This window comes from Paramormyrops kingsleyae, chromosome 21 (genome assembly GCF_048594095.1).
Source record: "Paramormyrops kingsleyae isolate MSU_618 chromosome 21, PKINGS_0.4, whole genome shotgun sequence".
Classification (NCBI taxonomy): domain Eukaryota; kingdom Metazoa; phylum Chordata; class Actinopteri; order Osteoglossiformes; family Mormyridae; genus Paramormyrops; species Paramormyrops kingsleyae.
Window position 1 is genome coordinate 10,522,177 of NC_132817.1, and position 21,306 is coordinate 10,543,482.

The 21,306-nt window shown below is 40.7% G+C and overlaps 2 protein-coding genes across 4 annotated transcripts in view; one reads left to right on the forward strand and one right to left on the reverse strand.

Moving 5' to 3' along the window:
* mrps22 (mitochondrial ribosomal protein S22) overlaps positions 1-18,924 on the forward strand; it is a 35,148-nt gene extending 16,224 nt beyond the window's left edge. Inside the window, exons 1-8 of one of the 3 annotated variants that reach the window (XM_072704073.1) lie at positions 6,904-7,000; positions 15,181-15,338; positions 16,488-16,652; positions 16,966-17,109; positions 17,269-17,352; positions 17,448-17,593; positions 18,065-18,173; positions 18,575-18,924. In XM_072704073.1, coding sequence (XP_072560174.1) covers positions 6,985-7,000; positions 15,181-15,338; positions 16,488-16,652; positions 16,966-17,109; positions 17,269-17,352; positions 17,448-17,593; positions 18,065-18,173; positions 18,575-18,664 — 912 coding nt within the window. In that variant the 5' untranslated portion in view covers positions 6,904-6,984 and the 3' untranslated portion in view covers positions 18,665-18,924. Of the gene's footprint in view, positions 1-6,903; positions 7,001-14,686; positions 14,877-15,180; positions 15,339-16,487; positions 16,653-16,965; positions 17,110-17,268; positions 17,353-17,447; positions 17,594-18,064; positions 18,174-18,574 lie in introns of those variants that run through there. The other 2 variants (XM_023818772.2, XM_072704074.1) reach the window with 2 other exon arrangements.
* On the reverse strand, positions 2,927-6,872 carry LOC111847501 (forkhead box protein L2-like). The gene has a single exon (XM_023818717.2). The coding sequence runs from the start codon at positions 6,508-6,510 to the stop codon at positions 5,665-5,667; it is 846 nt and encodes a 281-aa protein (XP_023674485.1). The 5' UTR covers positions 6,511-6,872; the 3' UTR covers positions 2,927-5,664.
* Positions 18,925-21,306: the final 2,382 nt, after the last annotated feature.

Below are 21,306 nucleotides of genomic sequence, written 5' to 3' on the forward strand. Positions count from 1 at the left end.
CTGCCTTTACACACATATGAACTTTGAACCCATTCGTAATACATTGTCTTTAATATGGAGTTGGCCCAACAACTTCAACTCTTCTGGGAAGGCTGTACACAAGGTTTAGGAGTGTGTTTATGGGAATTTTTGACCATTCTTCCAGGAGAGCATTTGTTAGGTCAAGCACTGATGTTGGATGAGAAGGCCTGGCTCACAGTCTCTGCTCTAATTCATCCCAAAGGTGTTATATCAGGTTGAGGTCAGGGCTCTGCAGGCCAGTCAGGTTGCTCCACCCCTGAAAAACAACCCCACACCATTATCCCCCCTCCACCAAACTTTACACAATCCAGTCAGGCAAGTACTGTTCTCCTGGCAACCACCAAACCCAGACTCGTCGATTGGATTGCTAGATATATAGGTAAGTGTGATATTATGTCACTCCAGAGAACACGTCTCCACTGCTTTAGAGTCCAGTGGTGGCATGCTGTACTCCACTGCATCTGACGCTTTGCATTGCACTTGGTGGTGTAAGACTTGGATGCAGCTGCTCAGCCATGGAAACCCATTCCATGAAGTTCTCTATGCACTGTTCTCGAGCTAATCTGAAGGCCACATGAAGTTTGGAGGTCTGTAGCTATTGATTTCTGTACACTGTGCGCCTCCGCATGCGTTGTCCCCGCTCTGATTTTATGTGACCTACCACTTCATGGCTGAGTTGCTCTTGTTCCCATTTACTTCCACTTTGTTATAATACCACTAGCAGTTGACTGTGGAATATTTCGTAGCAAGGAAATTTCATGAATGGACTTATTGCACAGGTGGCATCCTATTATGATACCACGCTTGAATTCACTGAGCTCCTGAGAGCAACCCATTCTTATGCAAATGTTTATAGAATCAGTCTGCATGCCTAGGTGCTTGATTTTTGCATTTATATAATGATATGATTTAAAATTATTCCATATGGCTGTGGAAGTGAATGGAACACCTGAATTCAATGGTTTGGAGGAGTGTCCAAATACTTTGGGCAATATAGTGTATGTCGCAGTATTGTTCCGATCATTATTAGGTTTGCAAGAATTTAAATTTAGATTAAGCCGCTCTTGGGGCAGCACGGTGGTGCAGTGGTTAGCGCTGTTGCGTCACACTTCTGGGAGTCTCTGGCATGTGTGTGGAGTTGGCATGTTCTCCCCGTGTCATCGTGGGGTTTCCCCCCACAGAGCGAATGAGTGAATGGTGTGTGAGAGTGCTCTGCGATGGGTTGGTGCCCCATCCTGGGTTGTTCCCTGCCTTGCGCGCATAGTCTCCAGCCCCCCGTGACCCTGAATAGACAAGAGTTTACAAAAAAATGGATGAATGGATTAACACGATCTTTCTGTCTTATCTACTAAGATTTGAGCTGAGGACAGTGTCAGTGCCAAAACAAACCTGATGGAGAGGTCCAAGATTTTCGCTTGGAGGGCAACGGTAATGACACTTTAATTTTTAACTGAGTTCACTCAAATCTAGCTATCCAATATCATTTGAAAACCGTTATAGGAGATGCAGGACTCGTGCTCTCTTAATAAAGTAATTAAATGTAAAACATCACAATATATTATTATTGGAATAATTTAGTTATTAACCTATTAATTTTTCACTGGCTAAGAATAGCTGTCATTAAATTTTTGTGACTATATTATTCCATCAAGGGGCGATGAGCCCCAGAGATGTTCACTAGACGATTCATTTCAAATCTCAGTCATAAAATGGTCTACAGCAGACCCATAAGTAAAAACGAGTTTTTGGTATCCGTTCCTGCTCTGCCGCGCGATGGACTGGCGGCCATGCTTACCTGTGAATAAGCATTTTGAATATGTAAGATGGAGGGGGGACGTGTCCCCGTGTCCCCCTCACATTCCATAATTATTCACATTTAACATAAAATATTTGTTTATGCCAGTGTGTCCCCCCAACATTCAAAATGCTTCTGACGCCCCCGGGTGGATGGAAGGATAGATAACTGGGCGTGTAATATATGGCCAAGCTTGCAATTCCTATTGTTAGCCACTGGGTGGCACTACATACTTTTTAACGGAAAGCTGTCAGTTTTATTCATTGCAGCTGCTCTCTTGGGTAAGATTATGCTTAATAAGCAAAAGTTTCCGACGTGCAACTAGTAGTTTCTTAAGGGTTCGAGTGACTGTTTTGGTTTCACGGCTTAGTTCTCTTAATTTGAAAACCGTGCAGATGAGACTTGAAGTGGTTTGGCTTTACGTTACAATATTGTTAAATCCAGTGGACGTTTTATAACTAAATAAACTAAATATTAGTGCTAAATATTCCCGGAAGTCAGTGCTTAGTACATCAGTAACACTGCCCAGTAATATATCTAGTAAGAAGTAATTGTGAAACATAATTGTTTAATTTGCAAAAGGCAGTTTTATTGTTATATGAGCACAATACAAACAACCTGACCTAAACTACTAGGCTATATCGTTTGTAATCTAGTTTACAGTAGGCTTTTTCTGTCGCCTCCTGACGACCATATAAACGTCTTTCCTGCACTATGTCCTATCTTCTGTCCAGGTCTTCGAGACTCCCAAAGATACATTTGTTGTTATGTCCACCCGTCTTGTTGATTGTCCTTTGAATTCTCTTTTCCAAGAATTTCGGTCTTTTCCAGTGCATTGGATCTAATCATAATATGCCCAAAATAAGACGCCTTTAGTGGAGTGACTTGCGCTTCAAGTGAAACTTCATAATTGATTGGATAAAAAGTCCATGAACATGAGCTTGTAACTCTCTTACGCCACCAATAATCAGTTGCAATAATTTTAACTTCTAAATGTGATCTCGAAGCAAACGGAAATCATATTTTATCCTGCCAACGGTCAAGTAAAACAAATACAACTATATATGAATCTTCAAATAATATATGTGTGTTGAAACTACTGCACAAGACTTTTACGAAAGATAGTTTATTTCAGAACGTGGGCATGTGAATATTAGGCCTATGCATGGTATACAGTTCTTATTACAATAAGCATTTATGTATGTGCTTATAACTAATCATCATCAAATTAAAGCATTAAATTAATTATCCACTCAACATAATTCGTACTTTTTAAATATGTGCGTTGTCTTAGGAAAAAATCTGACCACTTTGTGATGAAATTGTTTAGGACAGGTCATCAGGATCCGATTCAATTTACATAGTTTGTTCAGATTTACATTACACAGAGTTGAATATTGGGATTTGAACAATAAAACTTCCCCATAACAAATGATATTACCCTCTGAAAGCATCGTGATGGCAGTTAAAATAATAACAGATTTTTTTCCCACACAGTATCCATACTATTATGTATATATCAGGCTCAGTTTTTCAATTCCTATTTTAGACCCATTCATTAAGCTGTTAAAGAAGCACATGGCGGCAACGAGAGTGGTTGTCATTAGGCCTGTTCATTCCTGACTAAATGTAAACTGTCCGGTTTACACAGCAACAGTTCAATTGTAAACGATCCTTCAAATTAGAAATGCTTGTTATAATATATAACATACAATACACATATATGTGATAATTCAGTTGCTAAGGATGAATGTCATAAATAGACGTGAAGTGAAAATTACACCCACTGCCTGTATTATTCTTCTCAGAACAGAAATTGGTCTGTAGCGTCGCTACCTAGCTGTAGACCTACCGTTTTAGTTATTAGTCGACTATACGCAAACTCCAGTTAAGACTACATTAAACTTATAACGTGACCATAACACATAACATAACTCAAAAAGTACTTAAGTACTAAAAAAAGTACTAAGTAGGTAGACAAGCCTTCTTAGAACTCCTAAACACATTCCACATGTTTAATGTAAAGTTCCTCGTTAGTCTTTAAGATTATTTCTGAAGTCCACCGCAGACCTGGTTAAACACGTCAAAGAACAATCAGATCCCGAAAATTGTTTGTGTGGTGTATGATTTGAACTAATTTAATAAATGTAGCTTATATGTACAACTCCAAACGGTAATGAGACCCTCTAATGCGACCTTTTTGATTGTAGGCCTGTTCGTATTCCTTTGCTGTTTGATTCTAGGCCTGTTCCTATTGCTTTTGTGATGTTTGATTGTAGGCCTGTTCGTATTCCTTTGTCCAAGCTGACTGAGTGTCTGCAGTTTTATGTTTTATCTTTCATTTCATAAATTTGTAGATAGGTTGATAATCACAAAAAATGAACGCAACATAATATAAATTCTAATAATTTAGCAATTTTATGCTGGTAAAACCACAAGAAACGTCCCTTGGTTTGTGTTCGTCAATAGTTTCACCCATGCCAACTGAATCATTAATAGAATTTTCAATCTAATAATAAATTCCAGCCACGACTCTGTACCGATTAAGCGGTACTAAAGATAATCAATAATACATAATAATTCGGTAACATTTAGTTTGTGTTTTTGAAAATTGCAAATAAACCTTCTTAAAATAGCCACTTGTTGCAAACAGAATAAAATAATTAAATATCGCAGTAACTTGTAGAGAAGTAATTATGCATGTAATTTTTATTACACCTTTTGTTATGTCCCTAAATCACTTTTCCTATGCAGTTCGTCTAAAATGATTACTGATACATAACTTGAACTTCACATTAGTTTGGTATGCTGCATCTGTAGACATTCACGTATAAATATCATAGATATCACAGACTGAATGTTATAAGAGTTCTTGAACACCATAATTTATTACGCAAATATTTGATTTCCTATAGTAAAACTATCAAAAATATCACAGAACTACTACTGAGACTGAATGCTATCACAGTACTATTAAATACAATGGGGTACTACACAAGTATTGTAGAATACTACTAGACAGCACTACTATAGACAGAATATTACATGGAGGTAAAAGTATGATAGATTACTATTTCAGTATTATACAGGGCTACAGGGATCTTATAGTTTCTTGTAGTATCACTATAGCTTTTTAAATAAGGGGTTAGGTTAGGAATTGTTTCTATATCACAATATGCCAGTCAATCATTTTTAATGCATATTCCTTTGAATCGCTCTAGAATACACATGATGATTGCAATTCTGAGCATCAATATCAATCTATTTGTTCGTTTCGGCTTTACTGTCTTAGTTCGCAACCGAAACGCAACAAGTAGGAAAGCGTTTACAATAAACTTCTAAATGTTACTCTGAACGAAATGTTTTTTTTCCGTTATGAGCTTGGTTATGCATTTGAAAACTATACAAAAATATGAAGAAATGATAAGCACTGTCTTTTTTTTTAAACAAATCACTTCGTTGCTTAGCAGTTTTTTCCGTAATGGCAATGCCAAATCGACTTACCCAAGCTTAACACAACAGAAAAAGTAAAAACTGCAAACGGAACACCAAGTCAATGGCTGAGCAGCATCCGTGTAGTTCTTATGAATCTTAAAAAAGTAATTGCGAACTGCCTCCCAAGCGTGCATCTTTGACTCAAAGACACTCATATAGTTCTCCCTGTTCATCGTTCCCTTTCGATGTTTTCTTTGCACAAACGAAGAATGAAACATCTCAAACATAGACACGGTGATCTGAAATCAAGTATTATGAGATACGTTTTGAGTGAAAATCCATACAATGATGAGTACTGACAGCTTTTCGTTTATTTAAATGTTTTTGCGCGCTGTCGTGATCCTGAATACGCCTTAGGGGTAACTTAGGAGGTTGACAGGCGTCGGCAGGTTAAAGGTATGAGCCCCGGCACAGGGGACCGACGGACATGCCGCCGTGGCTGGGTTCAGTTGCTGCAGGTGATGAGAGTGGGGGTGATAAGGATAGCCCCAGTCGTTGTAGGTGTTCATCATGCCGGACAGAGTCATGCTCTGCACTGGAGAGTAGGGATTATATGCGGAATTAGGAGAAACATCCTCGGCATGCTTTGGACGTACCGTGCCACCTGCCATCTGACAAGAAGTGTAGGATATCGGGCTGGACTGCTGCCCGATCGACGAGGGAGTATTCATGAACCCAGACTGCAGATACCCCGAAGGGGCAAAACAGCCATAACTATCCTCACTGAAAAAGGAGTTCCCCGACTGAAAGTGAGTCGGCGACGATCTGAGGGGCCGCTTAATTCTCCGCCTCCTCCTGTAATTCCCATTCTCAAACATGTCTTCGCATGAGGGGTCTATGATCCAGTAGTTTCCCTTCTCGCCGCCGCCTTCCCGGGGTACCTTGATGAAACATTCATTGAGGCTCAGGTTATGGCGTATGCTGTTTTGCCAGCCTTTCTTGTTTCTCTCGTAAAAAGGGAACTTGGTGATTATGTATCGGTAAATGCCTGACAAAGTGAGCCTTTTCTCCGAACTCTCCTGAATAGCCATGGCAATTAGTGCGACATAGGAGTATGGGGGTTTCTGGCATCTTTGTGTCTTCTCCGAGCCATTTTCCTGTACAGCCTCCTCTTCCATGCGTTGCTTGTCCGTGGTCGTGTTAGCATCTCGGATCTTCAAATGTATCGCGTCATCTCCATGGTTTTGGTAGGTGACCATCGTTACGCAAATCCAAACATAAAAAACCGTGCTCTTCCACCGATGAAGTATATATTTTAACACGCAATGCTGAAAACTTAAGAGAAAACACTCTATATGTACAATTCATATAAGATGCTAGAAAAAAGTTGACTTTTGGGGTTACTTGGTGCGTATAAAAGACAAGTTTAATATCAAACTGGATCTGAACGCGAAGAAAGCCTCGCTGAAGACTGGTTTTAGGTGAGTCTGGCTGTGCCTATTCCTACTATGCCTACTTTTAGGTCCACCTGTCTCTTACACCCTTTACAGATCTGTACCACGATCCGAATTACAGCCAGACCCTGTTCCGCATTCGTCACCACAGTATCTCGAAACTGCAGACTGAGCAAAAGCGTCCGATGAAAGTTGACCAGATTCTTTTTTTTTTTTTTTTTTTTTGCGGTGAAGACATAAAAAGACGTAGGCGCAGGGCACGCATGCTCATTATTGCATATGCGAATTTGTGGAGGTAGGAGAATATTTCCTTCCATTTGAATCAAAATAGTTAAATGTCCTGCACAAAGAATGATTAGTAAACTAATCTTTCAAACAATACACATACTATCCCTTTACTAGTAGAATTGTTTGAATGCATTACATTTTTATTTGGGTTTATTAAAGTTTACAAGTTCATATAGCAAAACTTTCTAAAACGATATAGACAGAGTGGACTTTCCCTGTAGGACAGAACACGCGGAGCCGCACATCTCCCAAAACAGGGGGCACGTTTTAAATACGGAATTCTGATGTAATTTTCTCGGCACTAGAAAACTGAGAAACTATAGGGATTAAAGCGATTCTGAAGTCTTCCTGCATAAAAATTCGTCAGCCTTGATGTATGTTTAGGGCAAGTTATGATTAGTAGTTGATATACTGATGTTTTACCGAAATAACGATATATTGACGAGATATTTTTGTCAAGTCTGAGTTATAAAGAAATTACGTATTGAACAAGAATGGTCTATTATTTATTATCGACTTCGTTAGACTTAAAAACCATGCATTACGCTCAAGCTTAGACATGCGGGAAATCAAGTTGCTTCGTTTGGTCAGAATTATTATAAATAATATACCTTGTTATACTTAAGGAGACAATGAATTTGTTCAAAATTGTAATTTCTCAAGGAAAAATGCTAATATTTGTTTATGATCGGGAGTTGTTGGTCACATTTTATGAGACTAATTTGTAGGTTATGTGGTGTAAATCATGTGATTATGAGAAATATGACAAATTAAGTAAATTATCGTGTTGAGTAATAAGGTAGCAAGGGTGTAAATCATTTATTGTGGTAAATGGATTTTTTCCAGTTGAATACCAGCCAAGGTGTTGCTCTGATTTATGCCCTGTGGAGTTGGATCCGGGTGTACATTTAAAATACAAAGTTATAATACACGATTAAATCTAGATGTTTAGCTACGATTAAATAGGATTTAAAAGATTGTCATGAACAGATTTATATTTACACTTTAAACAGCTCATATAACACTAAATGCTGCGAAACGAATACAATAAAAATAAAACCAGAAGAGGCCTAAGAAAGAATTTCGATAATTTAATAGCGCTATTTGTCTTCCTTAACGGGTTTCCACGAAGTAAAGAGAATCAGACCATTTTTTGTTTGCCTGGCCTCATTCGAGGCGCAGTCGTCACTTTATTATTGGACTTGTTTACTCTTAAGGTTTTCTGCAGTAATTACACAACATGTAGTATCCACCTATTTTTAAATCTTTTTAAATAACTACTGTCACGCAGCAGAGAGAGGAGTGTAGGGCGCGGAAGGTGTTACTAACATCCATCTCATTAATTTTATAACAGTGTTAACTTGTTAACATGCCGTACCCATCGAGCTAGTTTTAAAATACCCACGGAATTAATAAGAAACTGCAAGACCTGGGACAAGAAATCCTTCCTAACACAGAATAGCATTTGTGTGATTGACTTTTTGGTTAATTCACTTAATCAGCTGCCTCATATAACTGGCTTATGCGACGTGTTGAGCTTAAAAACAATCAATACATTACTCACGGTTAAATGAAAGACATTAAAGCATTTAGCTGATGATGTCCCTGAGGGACTGGTCGAAATTGGGTGCCTTGACTCAATACACCAGTGGGCAGAGCTGTGCAGAAATTCAGCTGCTTTTTGCGCACGAATTGATAATTGCACATGAATGATTATGTGTCACTGATAGGACAAAGGTATCTGGTATCAAAGCGTCCGCTGTCCTGTGGTTATCACCTGATCTCCGTAAGCCCAGAATAGCGATGTGCGGTCCCCGTTTCACTGTGTTCCGGTGGGCGACTTTTCAGCGCACGCTCCCAGCGCAAAGAAAAAAATTAAAGCGCAATGCGCGTCAGTTCTAGTCCCCCAGAGACAACTGTATGTCCAAAAAGCCTATAAACCGAGCTTAATAAACTTATGGCATATTAGTAATTACCTATGCGTGCGCATGCAAAAGAAATTCAGTTGAACTGTAGGATTGTTACCCCGTAAAAACTGCTTTACATTGAGTTACATGCGGGTCCGCAAAGCATGCTTGTGCTATTCACGAAAAAGGCAATGATGGACCCTTTGATTGGAGAGGTCAAAACCGGCCTCAGAACCACCTTTCTCCCAGATCCTTCTGCACAACCGCGCAAAATGAAGCAAAGTTTGGATGCTAGATGAAGTTCAATACAGGTTAGTGTAGACATGGTGGTCCAACCAGAGAGCACCCCACCTGTGATTTAAGCCACTTCAGAGGGTTCCTGCCATGGAGGCATTGTCACAGATACTAAAGAACTCTGCCCCCCACCCTTACTCATTCATGTATGTACATCATGCACTAATTTGCGCAAAATGCTGGCTAAATCTGGCACATGGAAGCACTCACAGAAAGGAGAGTCGGGTTAATTCCTTTCCAAATTCGTCTTTGAATGCAGAAGCTGAGCTGACCTTAAAAATAGAGCGTAAGGTAACGTAATGACTGAGCTGAACAGCTCCCTGTACACAAGCGAACTATCGCTCATTTTAGCACCTAACAGATGCAGACTTTCTTCGTTGTTCCAAGCATTGCTGACGCCAGACATTTCACCTCTTTTAACCAGCCGCACCCGTCCAGCCCCCAGGTACTCCACAGCTTACTGCAGATGAACGGGCTTAAAAATGTGTAAGACACATCCACCTGCATTCTTTTGTATGTCAGCTCTAGGCAGTACACTCTGTACCCAGAATCCCCCTATTTCCCGCTGTCTACAGCTTCAAAAAAGTAACGCTGGTGTGTTCTGAAATGTTTTCACATTAGACAGTAATTCACAAGTACCAACACAATATAGGCCAACTAGCATCCCCTTGTATCTATTTCCCTGACTTGTACCTGAGATAGCAGTCAGGCCTCCCACAAGCCTGCTCAGTTGTTAGATGGATGGATGGAACACACACACAGCAGTCTCTTTCCACAGGCCATCACTCTCTTGAACACTTAAAGCAGCCACACAGTGTCAGTCAATACTTGTACAATAAATCTGTTCACACTAAACATCCACTGTACCTGCAAACTGGAATCTGAGTATGCTGTATATATGTTGTATATATTGTATATACCATATATTGTACATATATGTATATACTGTCAAGCTCACTGACCTCCTGTATATACAGTCATCAGCATCTTTACACTCTGCAACTATTGTCCTTTGGCTCAAGTGCTTACTGTACATACTGTATTTCAATGTTGTAGATCTGTGATCTGTATCTACATATTCTATACCTTTTTTTGCTGTATGTCTGTCCTGTGTAAGTACATTGAGCGCAAAGAACAACCAGAGATAAATTCCTTGTATGTGAAAATATACTTGGCTAATAAAGTTGGTTAATCAAATATAGAAAATAATATAGAAAATATGGCCTAAGCTGGAGAACATTCCATGGGTATTCCTAGATCTTTTTCGTGTTCAAGTATCATGTATCCGCCTTGTTATCACAGGCATCAAGTAAGCCAATGTTATCAGCATACAACATCTTTCTGGGAAAGGTAACAGGTTTGCCACATGGTAAGTGTGGTGTCCGTAGCAGAGAGATCCTGCAGAAGTGCAGCAGTGGTATACCATCCACAGGCATGTGACACCGCTCTCGGCTGCGTGTCGGAGTTTGTGTGTGTTCTCTGCTGCCGTGAGCCCAGTTCCTACACCCTGCTCTGGAACATCGGCTGAGATTTCGTTTTTCTGTTGAGACACAGTACAGAATACAGAGATGAAGAGAATGAAGGAGGGGAACAAAGAGGATGAAAATCACTAGAGCAGACAGAGTTGTGCTTACATTGTGCTTTCCTTGTTCGTTACATTATTGCCTGATAGTGGTTGGATTTCACATTTCTGGTTTTACAGTAGTTAACAGCAAATCGCACTTTATGTAGCAGTTAGTTTTATGTTTTTCTTTATTTAGCAGATTTTACCCAAAGTGATCTCCCTGGGGCAAATGGGGGTTCAGCTCCTTGCTCGGGGATTTGAATCAGCACCCCCCTTCCCATATTTTGTAAAGTTATAGTTTATAGAGTAAAATTAGTTTTTATACTGAAAGATGTATGATACAGTTTTGTTCTTGACACATCTCAGACATCTCAGATTTAGCCTAATATGTAAGTGCTGTTTAATAAATATAGGCTATTTAAGTACAACAATCACTGAACTTACCGTAATTTAGACCTGAACATCTGAAAAATATTTAAAATGTACAGCGCACGTTGTCTCGTTCTTAATAGGGGGTCTCTGTGATTCCTAATGGGGTGTCATAGGGAGATAAGCGCAGTCTGAGTTACCCCAAATAGGATAGAGAAACGCACACAGAAAAGCCGGAGAGAAGAGGCTCGGATTTGCTCGTTAGAAACAGATGATCCGTGCCAGGGTGACTCAGAAGTGATCACCACCTGCTCGAGCGGAGAGCTCACGCAATTATGGAGGCTTACGGCTCCAGGAAGGCAGAGGACCAGGTTGTCTGCTTTTTAAGTTCTGGGAAATCCTTCTGGACTGTGAGAGAAAACACCATTATTATTTACCAACCGAGACAACAGTATGGCATAAAGATTAATCTAAGATAATATCAATATGATTTATCAGGTTCAAGAATTAACTTCCCCATATACTGCTAGATTAAAGCCAAAACATACTAATCGAAAGCATTTAAGGACAAAATATGTACCAGCTGACTGCTAGCAGCTAATTTTAATTTTAAAAATAATAATCTAAAATATATCTTGCTGTACTGTCGAAAGATATGGGTGGGTGGGATGGAAAGAAAGAATGTGGCTGGATTTGGGTAGAGGAATGGGGATAGATTAAAAATATCAGCGGAGAGGCTGTTTTGGCGTAAGCACACAGGGAAAGAAAATGGACGTTGGGTTTTTGAATACAAACCAATGATCGATAACACACAGGTGAAGTACACTCTCAGAAAAAGGGTAAAAATTTGTCCCTTTGTTTGTCATTGGGCTATACCCTCAAGGGTCTGCCAATTGTACTCTTAGCTGTAGGTAATTGTACATAAATGGTCCCTGATGATCATTAACTCTGTTTGTACCTCTATAATGTTCCTCAGAGTCCATTTCTGTACCTTTAAAGGTACAGCCACAGTACAGCCCCACACCCCAAATCTTACAAACGTAATATCGTATAATTTCCTCTAAAAATGACCGGAATGCATATTTTGTATTGTCGTTTCAGAAAAAGAACGCATTCGTTCGCCTTGTGCACTTGAAGGGAATATTTCTAGAAGTCCTCTGTTCCGTGGTGGTTTCCCGTCTGGCTGTCGCATGAGTAAATTAGGTCAATGGTACAGTGTGTGAACTAAATTCATTCGTATTAATATGAAACAGCTAAAAAATGGGGCATCATTAATTAAAGGAAATCTTCGATAATGTGTGGTCAGACACATTAATGCACGCATTGCTGTTGGGAGTACATAGCTACGCTGTTAAAGGGTTTGGCTCATTTGTGAACGAGTCAGTTCACAAATCCTCTTTTTCTAGTAATATTCTCATTTATGGAAAACAAAGAAGAAGGATTAACAGATCTGGTAATTAGTTATTTAATTCTTTTAGAACTGGGGATATATGGGTAATTAATTATGATGGATGCTTTTAAACTTCCCTCACTTGTCTCCGTGACCGTGCGGTGCATGCCCGATCATCTCAGCAGCGGGGGTTACCTTGACCCTGCCTAAAGCCTGCACAATCTCTTCCGTGGTTTTAATCTCATGCACTAGAACACAACAGCAGTAGTTTTTGTTTTTTCCCACGTTAAGAAAGGATGTGAAACCAGCCGGATTTCAAGCAGGCAGGATAAACGCAGTCGTGTCACGGCGCCCTTGGGGTTGGATCCTCCAAACTCCCTGCCTCTTCGCTTCCTATCGGAAGCTGTCCTCCTCAAAGAATTCCAGCGCTGCGGGACAGGACGCATGCGGGTCAACCGTTTCTCAGATCATCCCCCTCCCCAACCCAGTGCTGCAATATCTACAGCTGACCAGACCATAACCCCAACCCACCAAATACTCTGTTACATTCATGCTCCTCCCAACAAACTCCCCAGACTCCATCCATCCAACTTCTGCTGGTCAGAATTCCTTGACCTTCACTATAGTCCAACCATGTCACCAATATGTTATATACATTATGGATTTGCTTGGATATTGATTGATATTGAGGAGGTCTTAAACGACTTCCCTGTTACTATAGGTCAAGATTTATATTAGAGTGATTCCCGTAATATCGCCCTCAACATTCACTGGGGACCGGGGTTTGAATTTTCTTTTGGTCGCCTCTTCGTAAAAATCTGCGAAAATTGGAAGTATGATTATTATTGAGAAACAATCGATTCAGCTGTCACGTAATAAAGGTCTCCAACAGAACACCTTGGTTCCCCTCAACGCGAACTTGAATGAAAGATAAATTTATTGGTAATTCTAAATTCAATGAAAGATCCGCACATTTACTGCTTAGGCCAACTACCTGGATGTTTTTTTTTTTTTTTTTTTGGAATAGCCTACAACCTACAAGTTAGCAGGATGTAGAACAATAGCCTATTCTACAACTCTCTTACTTTATAAATTACTTAATTTTTTACAAAAGGCAATTACGTATTCATGTTTACCCTTTGTTTTGAAAATTCATCCAGAAGCACGTGCGATGCTTTATCTTTCATCTTTTCTCCACGTCAATGCATCTATATCAATTTCACTTCCCGAAACTACTGTATACACAATCACCGTTCCACCTGACATGTTACCATCGCTGTTTTCTTTAACCTGAAATTTAAAGCGCATTGCAGCAGAAGGTTGTGTGAGTCATGTTTTTAGGAATGTCACCAGTCAGATTTAATAGGCTTATATAACGTACGAACTCTACTGTATTCCAGGGTGCCACTTAAACTCAATGACTTTAGCATGTGGTAACACGATTTTTTGTATGCCAAGGTGGGGGGAAATGTTTACTATATTTGTAATTATCATATTCTGAATACTTGAGGGGAAATTATTAGAGACATATAAAAAAATTAAAATCGCATTACAGTTAAACTGATGGTGATATTTGCGCCATCTAGTGAATATAGATAATGGCTTAAATTACCTTAAATCAGGGAAGCATTTTTTACAGAAACATTATAATTATGCATTGATTACCATGAAAACTATTAACAATCTTTACCGCTATGAGAAATGTATTATCTAGCCTACTTGCAAAAACTAGCAGTGTAAAATATCTTTTCCCATTCTAGCCGAGTTCATTTCCAGTGTAAACCAAAATCGTTACACGGCTAACTCAAAAAAGAAAATAAAAAACCATGAATTTTCAGTATCTTGATCACCAAAACATGTAAGCTTTAAATCAGTGGTCTCAAACTCCAGTCCTGGGGGGCCGGAGCCCTACACAGTTTTTGGGTTTCTCCTCATTTAACATACCTGATTCAACTCCTTGTGCTAATTACCACATAGCTCTTGAGCTGAATCATTTATGGTGGAACAGGGAAAGAACTAAGCTACACAGGGCTCTGGCCTTCCAGGACTGGAGTTTGAGACCCCTGCTTTAAATGGTCGGGTCTCCAAATAGCCACCACTATCCATTAAACAAAGCTTCAAATACACACGCTCGACTTCACCGCCAAGCAAACAGGAAAACTCAAACTCCCACAATTCCTTGCTCCTTCAGCCGCAGGCAAAGTGGCACGGAAGCTATAGTAATTTTCAAGCATGGCAGCCTTCTGTGCCGCACGGGGTGTATTTAGATTATTTTCGTTGTTAAGAAATGTCGACTCATGTTCTGCAACGCAGATCGCTTATGCGAGAAGAATGCTGTGCAGCTCACCCTCTGATAAAGGTGTATATTAACGCTTTACTTAATCTGCAAACGGATTCAATTTGATAAATCATTTACTGACCTTGTGTATGTCGCCATAGAAAGAAAGGATTTTGCTTTTAAATATTAGGCATTCTAGCTAAATGATGGTTAGATTGTTGTAAAAACTTGAGCAACTAGGCTATATAAGCTACTATATTAATTTTGGATACACTGGTCTTAGATACCAGGCACCAGCTGCCCTCTTCCATTCATATTTCAGTGCCTGTACGATCTCAGTCAGACATACTAATGTAAATGTTTAACACTCTATGTATTCTGGTAGGAGATGACGACATTGCGACGGTGCAGTTTTCCGATGAAAAAGTGCAGGACATCCTCATCAGAATCACCGGGATGGACCTGCAGAAGATATTTCGACCCGTTAAGGAGGAGTTAAAGCCACCGACATACAAGCTCATGACAGATCAACAGCTAGGGGAGGTACCTAATTGTCTTCGATTGTTTGTGTCACTCAGTGTCCATTTATGAACGGCGGACCCTATCAAGTATTGAAAATATATTTCTGGTTTCATACCTTTTTTGTACAGCCATGGATTGCTTAATGACTGGAATACGTTCTGATATCGTTGTTGTGCGAACATTATCATCATGAGGTACTTACACAAACCTAGATGGTATAGCGTACTGTTTCACAATAAACTAATTTATAAGTGGAAAGAGTACATTTTAAAATAACGATACTATTACAATACATAATATAAACCAGTAACATAGTTACTAAACCAGCGTTTTCTACTACGGAAGCCGAGAACGGCCGTGCTTGCAATTATTTTTTTATGTTATCTCGATATCCAGAGATATTTAGCAGCGTGGTAGCCTAAGCTACAACTTTTAAAAGGGTTTGCAGCTTATATACAGTTTACATTGTTATCTCAGGGTCACTGTGTATGTCTGCCATTGTGTAGATGGAACAGGTTTGTTTATATCAAATTGCTGTATTTTTATTATCATCTATACATGTTGTGTGCAGTGATGACATAACATTTCCCAGGACCATGGTGCAGCTTAGAGACTTAGAGACATGCATTTCATGGTAAAACACTACATGGGTATAACACTTAATTTCAGCATTTAATACATGGATGCACACATTAAGTAACACAGTTACACTAGATATACCAGCAGCATTACATGTGGCATGACTGTCCTGTGGCATCACAATTTGTTCACCCTTGCAAATATTCAGAGAAAATTGTCTCGTCATCTCAAGATAATGGCATTAAAAAATAATTGCAGGCACACCCAATCTCGGCTTCTGTACTGTACATAACTGTATGTGTACTTTTACATAACTGTCAGAGCAGTAGGTTTATTTACACCAGAATCACCACAAACACGTGAGCAATGCGTTACGCTACGATATTACAGCGCTATGATGTTACTAAGTGAAAGGAAATTTTCAGCTGCATTATAATCTTTGGGGGCCGCTGTCGTGTTTACAGGCCGTCCATCGTTAACCGAAAAGTCATTAGGTGCGGTATAACTATGTATTGTATATTTCTATATCAATACCCACATTTTAATGATGATGTGATAAGCTACTTAGTATTTCTCTGGCTAATTTCACAGGCCAGGCAGAAGGCGATTGAGGAGGCTAAACTGAAGCTGAAGATGCCCCCGGTCCTGCCTGAGCGAAAGCCCATCAATGACATCCTGTCACAGGACAAGTTCTTAGCCGGCATGGAAACAGCCAAGTATGTTTTCACTGACATTACCTTCCAGACTCCTCACAGAGTAAGTTTTGAAAGCCGATTCCATTATTTGAAAACATTTTAGCGCAGGAGCTGTATACATCCGCTCCCCGGGTTCCGTTCGTAAGGCGAAAATATTGTAAGGCAAAAATGCATTTTAATTCAGAACCCCTAACCTGACTTAAACACTTGCATTAGCCTACAGTTGGGCAAACACATTAAAACAAAGCCTGTTTTATAATGAAGCATTGAATATGTCATGTAAATGAGAAACTGAGCGGATTTGGAATACCCATTGAAATAAGAGTGTAGTTGATGCCCTTACCACCTGTCCCCCCACCCGGCAATTCTTGCAGGAGCGTTTTGTGGTGGTCCGGGAGCCAGATGGAACTTTGCGTAAGGCTTCATGGGAGGAACGGGAGAGGATGATTCAGGTCTACTTCCCTAAACCAGGCAGAAAGCTCACACCTTCCCCCATTTTCCAGGAAGGAAACCTCAAGGTAAGGCCTGCTGACTCTCCAGCTTCCTGCCCATGGAGTAAATCCTCAACTGCACTCCAGAGGAACAACATTCTAGGATGTTTATCCACTGTCCAATCAGAACGCTGCTTCAATTCCCATGTGACCTCTTACATCAGGCCTTTCTACTGCCCTGTCCAGGTTGTGTACCAGCAAGACCGCCACGAAGACCTTCTGGACCTTTGCATCGCCCAGTTCGAACCCGATTCCTCTGAGTACCACAAGGTTGGCGTTAAACCATAAGCCCCCCTTCTTTTGCATCAGGCACATCTGCTGTGAAGCCCCTCCCAGTCATAGCACAGTCTGTCGCGTCTCTGCAGGTGCACCGGCTCGCCTACGAGGACATTGATAAAAGGGCCAAGTATGAGCTCCTGCGCTCCAGTCGTCACTTTGGCAGCCTGGTGTGGCACCTGGTGATGGTGCGGCGTGTGGACGGCCTGCTGGTGGACATGCTGCAGAGGGAGCTGTGAGTGCCGCCCCCCCCCCGCCCACCCACCCGCCACATAGTGGTTAGCGATTAGCCCTTTTTGTTTAGTCATCTTAAAACACGCTTCCACAGTTGTGCTTCCAGTTAACATGGATCCTCTGTACTGCGTGTCACCTGTCTAGACTTCCACTGTGAAATGCGAGTAGAGCGTGGTTTTAGGTTAGACATTTTAGATGCTGGTTAATAGAGTAGCATTGTGGCTCATTGGGTAACACTATCGGGTCACACCTCCGGGGTTGGAATCCCCTCCAGTCCCCCACTCCTGTGCATGTGTAGTTGGTGTGATCTTCCCATGTTTCCTCCTGATACCTCCCACATCCAAACAGGTTTAGGCTCACTGGCATATCTAGATTGGCCAAAATGTGTCGTCGTGTGCCCTGTGTACAATGGCCTGGCATCTTGCAGCAGGGTGTATTGTGATACTGAACACTGTCCCCCTCCCCCCCCCAGCATAAACGAGGCAGTGAGCCTGGTCACTCTGTTCCACATGGTTCACCCTCGGAGCGAGTCGGCCAAAGAAGCGGGCCGTCTGGAGGCCAAGGGCGTCGAACTCCTTAAGGTTTGTACCCCAGACTGATCGGGGATGAGCTGTTTTCACACTGAGATGCAGGAAAGCCAAAATTTCAGCTTTTATTTGGGATATTTCCATGTGGAGGGGTGTGTAGAAAGTGGTCTAAAGAGAGGAAAGACCTTTGTGTTTCTGTGACATTAATGGATTTCTACTGGATTGTGTGTAGCAATTTCCAGTATTATTTTCACCTGTGGTTTAACGGACTCTTTGGACAACTGAGCTGATCTGTTTTGGGGTAGAACAGTCAAAGTCCGGTGTTAGGCCATGTGCCAGTTGTACCATCAGCAGGATCCACACCGGAGAAATGAGCTGATGAGATATACTGGTTTCAAGAAGCTTAATGACCATAGTCAGGTGATGCTGATCATCTTCGTGCTTCTCCACTGAAGGTCTACGCCAGCACGGAGTCTCAGCGGGGGGGTTACATCGAGCTAGCCCTGCAAGCCCATCAGCAGATGCTACAGGAGAACGCCTTGTAAGCCACCCAGTGTAGGCAAGATGGGTGCCATAAGATGCCACTGGTCTGCTTGTGGTGACACAGGATCCATCCTCCTGCTGTGTGACACTGATGGACACGTCGTGAGCCTGTGTACCCTGTAGCAGGGACCTGGGTGACCTTTGCCCTGTTGTCCTCTTGGATTTGCAAGTGCGACCCTGACCTTGTAGGGTGTGTTTTGTCTAGCATTGTTCCAGGATGGGCTCCTGCGTTTGTAAATAAAGATGTTGATGCTTCGTTTCACCAGTTTTAATCTTCCCCTTTCATAATAACATTACCTGTGCCGGGTGCCTTGCTTAATGCCCATGTGCTTAGCTTAACATAAAACATTACTCATGCCTGATAAACCTCATTGGTAAACCAGCACGCTCTCTAAAAATATAAATATTAATGCTAATGGCAGTACGTTCCAGAAAGGAAAGCAGAAAGTTAACAAAAGCTGAAATCAACTTATTAATCTGGATAAATATGAATATATACGATACTTGTAATCAATAGATAATTTTTTTTTTCCTCTTCAGCATCACCATTTTTTTTTTAATACAACAAAAGTGAATAAAATTAGGTTGACAGCAACAGTATGACTAATAATTTTTACCACTTAGAGAATGAAATAAATGCATTGCTGCCCTATTACGACGTGTTTTACTATACAGCTCTGGAAAAAAATTGAGACCACAGCATAATTCAGTTTTGCTCATTTCTCAGTTTAAGGGTTATGCACCTATAAAAAATACATATGTTTTTTTTTTTTGCAAATTGCAGCCTGGCTCTTCCCTGCTTCTCATTGATTCTTCCTGGCTTTATGGGACTTTAGTCCTGCTTCTAAGAGCCTTTTTTGAACTGTCCTAGCAGTGCACTGCTCACCACTTAATGTTTCCTATTCTTTTTGGAGGTCACTTGAGGTCATCCTCCGATTTATGAGTCACTGTCGGATAAGTTGACAGTCATCTCTGCCATTAGAAAATTTATTTCTGTCCTCTACCTGGTTGGTTTTTGGTCATTGCCAGTGTCTCCTGCTTCACCTCGTTGTCGTGTCATGCTGTCTTAAAAACTTTGAGCCTGGAAGCAGCCTCCCTCGGAATCAGATACCACCCTGGCGATGACCTCATCTTTACCAGCCCAGAACTTCACCTCTACTGCCAGCAGATCACACCCGCGAGCCATAGCAAGCTCACCTCACATCTGCCGGTCACATTAGGAAGTCCTTTCCCAGCACTGGTGGATGGAGTACCTGAAAACCATACCTGAGTACAAGTAGACATTCCTTATTAGGAAAATGACTCTGGTAAAAGTTAAAAATCGACCACTGAAATACCACTTGAGTAAAAGTATCTGATATTAATAGTACTTAAGTATGAAAAGTATTTAGCTGGTGTTAAATATAAGCTTAAGTAAGATGTAGTAAAAAATTAGGTACAATAACCTTCTGTACCTGTCCCAAAAAAGAACTAGATGCTGTTGGAATAACAATGTATTCCCCGGACAGCCCATCACCCCTCTGCACATGTTATCCCTACTCCTCCCGTGACCTCTGAACCTCTATAATCTCTACCCTATACTTACTCCTTCCACCTGTCCAAAAAATCTTTTTTAATAGTCCAGCCTTGTGTGACTTGTCTCAGTGTTCCCCAGATCTGTCTCTCTAGCTGTCCTTTTATGTGTCACCGCTATGTCACACTGCTCCTATCTTTCTGTGATTTATCTCCAAATGATAAAATACATTTGGAGATTCTCTGTTCACCAGATAAAGTGTCTTCTGCAGACACCTTTTCCATCTTTTGCTATCATCTAGTGCTGCTGCTTCAGTTTTGAGGAGATTTATCACAAAATGAGATCAGGTGTAGACCTTCATCCATATAATGATTTTATGAAGTGGTTATATAATAATTCAAATACTTTTTGAATGACCACATTCACAAATAATTATCACATTTGGTGCAATTTGTGTCAAAATCTATTCAGTTCCAGGCCAGTTCAAGGACCTGTGAAATTTGAAAAAGATCTGAAAAATATTTCTTGAGTGTTTGTGGCTACACTTCTCTTTGGTACCACTATGCTTGGCTGCTTCAATTTTGGCGCAAATTTTAGTTTAATCAATCCCAGACTTTCTCCCATAAAATTTGTCAGCAAAGTTTGAAAAAGATCCATCACATACCTTGTGCGTTAACGTGCTAATGAGATAAGGGCAACCCAAAACCATAAGTATCCCTCACCCAATAATTTGCAGGTACGTTAACTGTAAGAAAAAAGCACCAGTTTGCATCTTTGAGGGTACAATTACTTGTCACTGGGGCTGTACTCACGAGTCTGCCAATTGTTCTCTAGCTGTAGGCAAATGTACCTTTTAAGGTACAGAAATGGATTCTGAGGAGCATTTTTGTACCATTTGCGGTATATTAATGTTATTTCTGACAGTGTGGACAGGTAGTAGAATTGTGGGCTTGAACCCCCTACTGCAAGATCTAATGAGGGAGACCTACCGGTAGGGTTGTGATGAAATTTATTTCTGGCTACAGGCAGGGGCGTAGATTGGCATGCCCCTACCACTACTGTGGGGGTGTTATGTGTGATTCGGGGGTTAAGGGGATTTGGGGCTGATTTCTCCCTACCAGTGTTGATAAC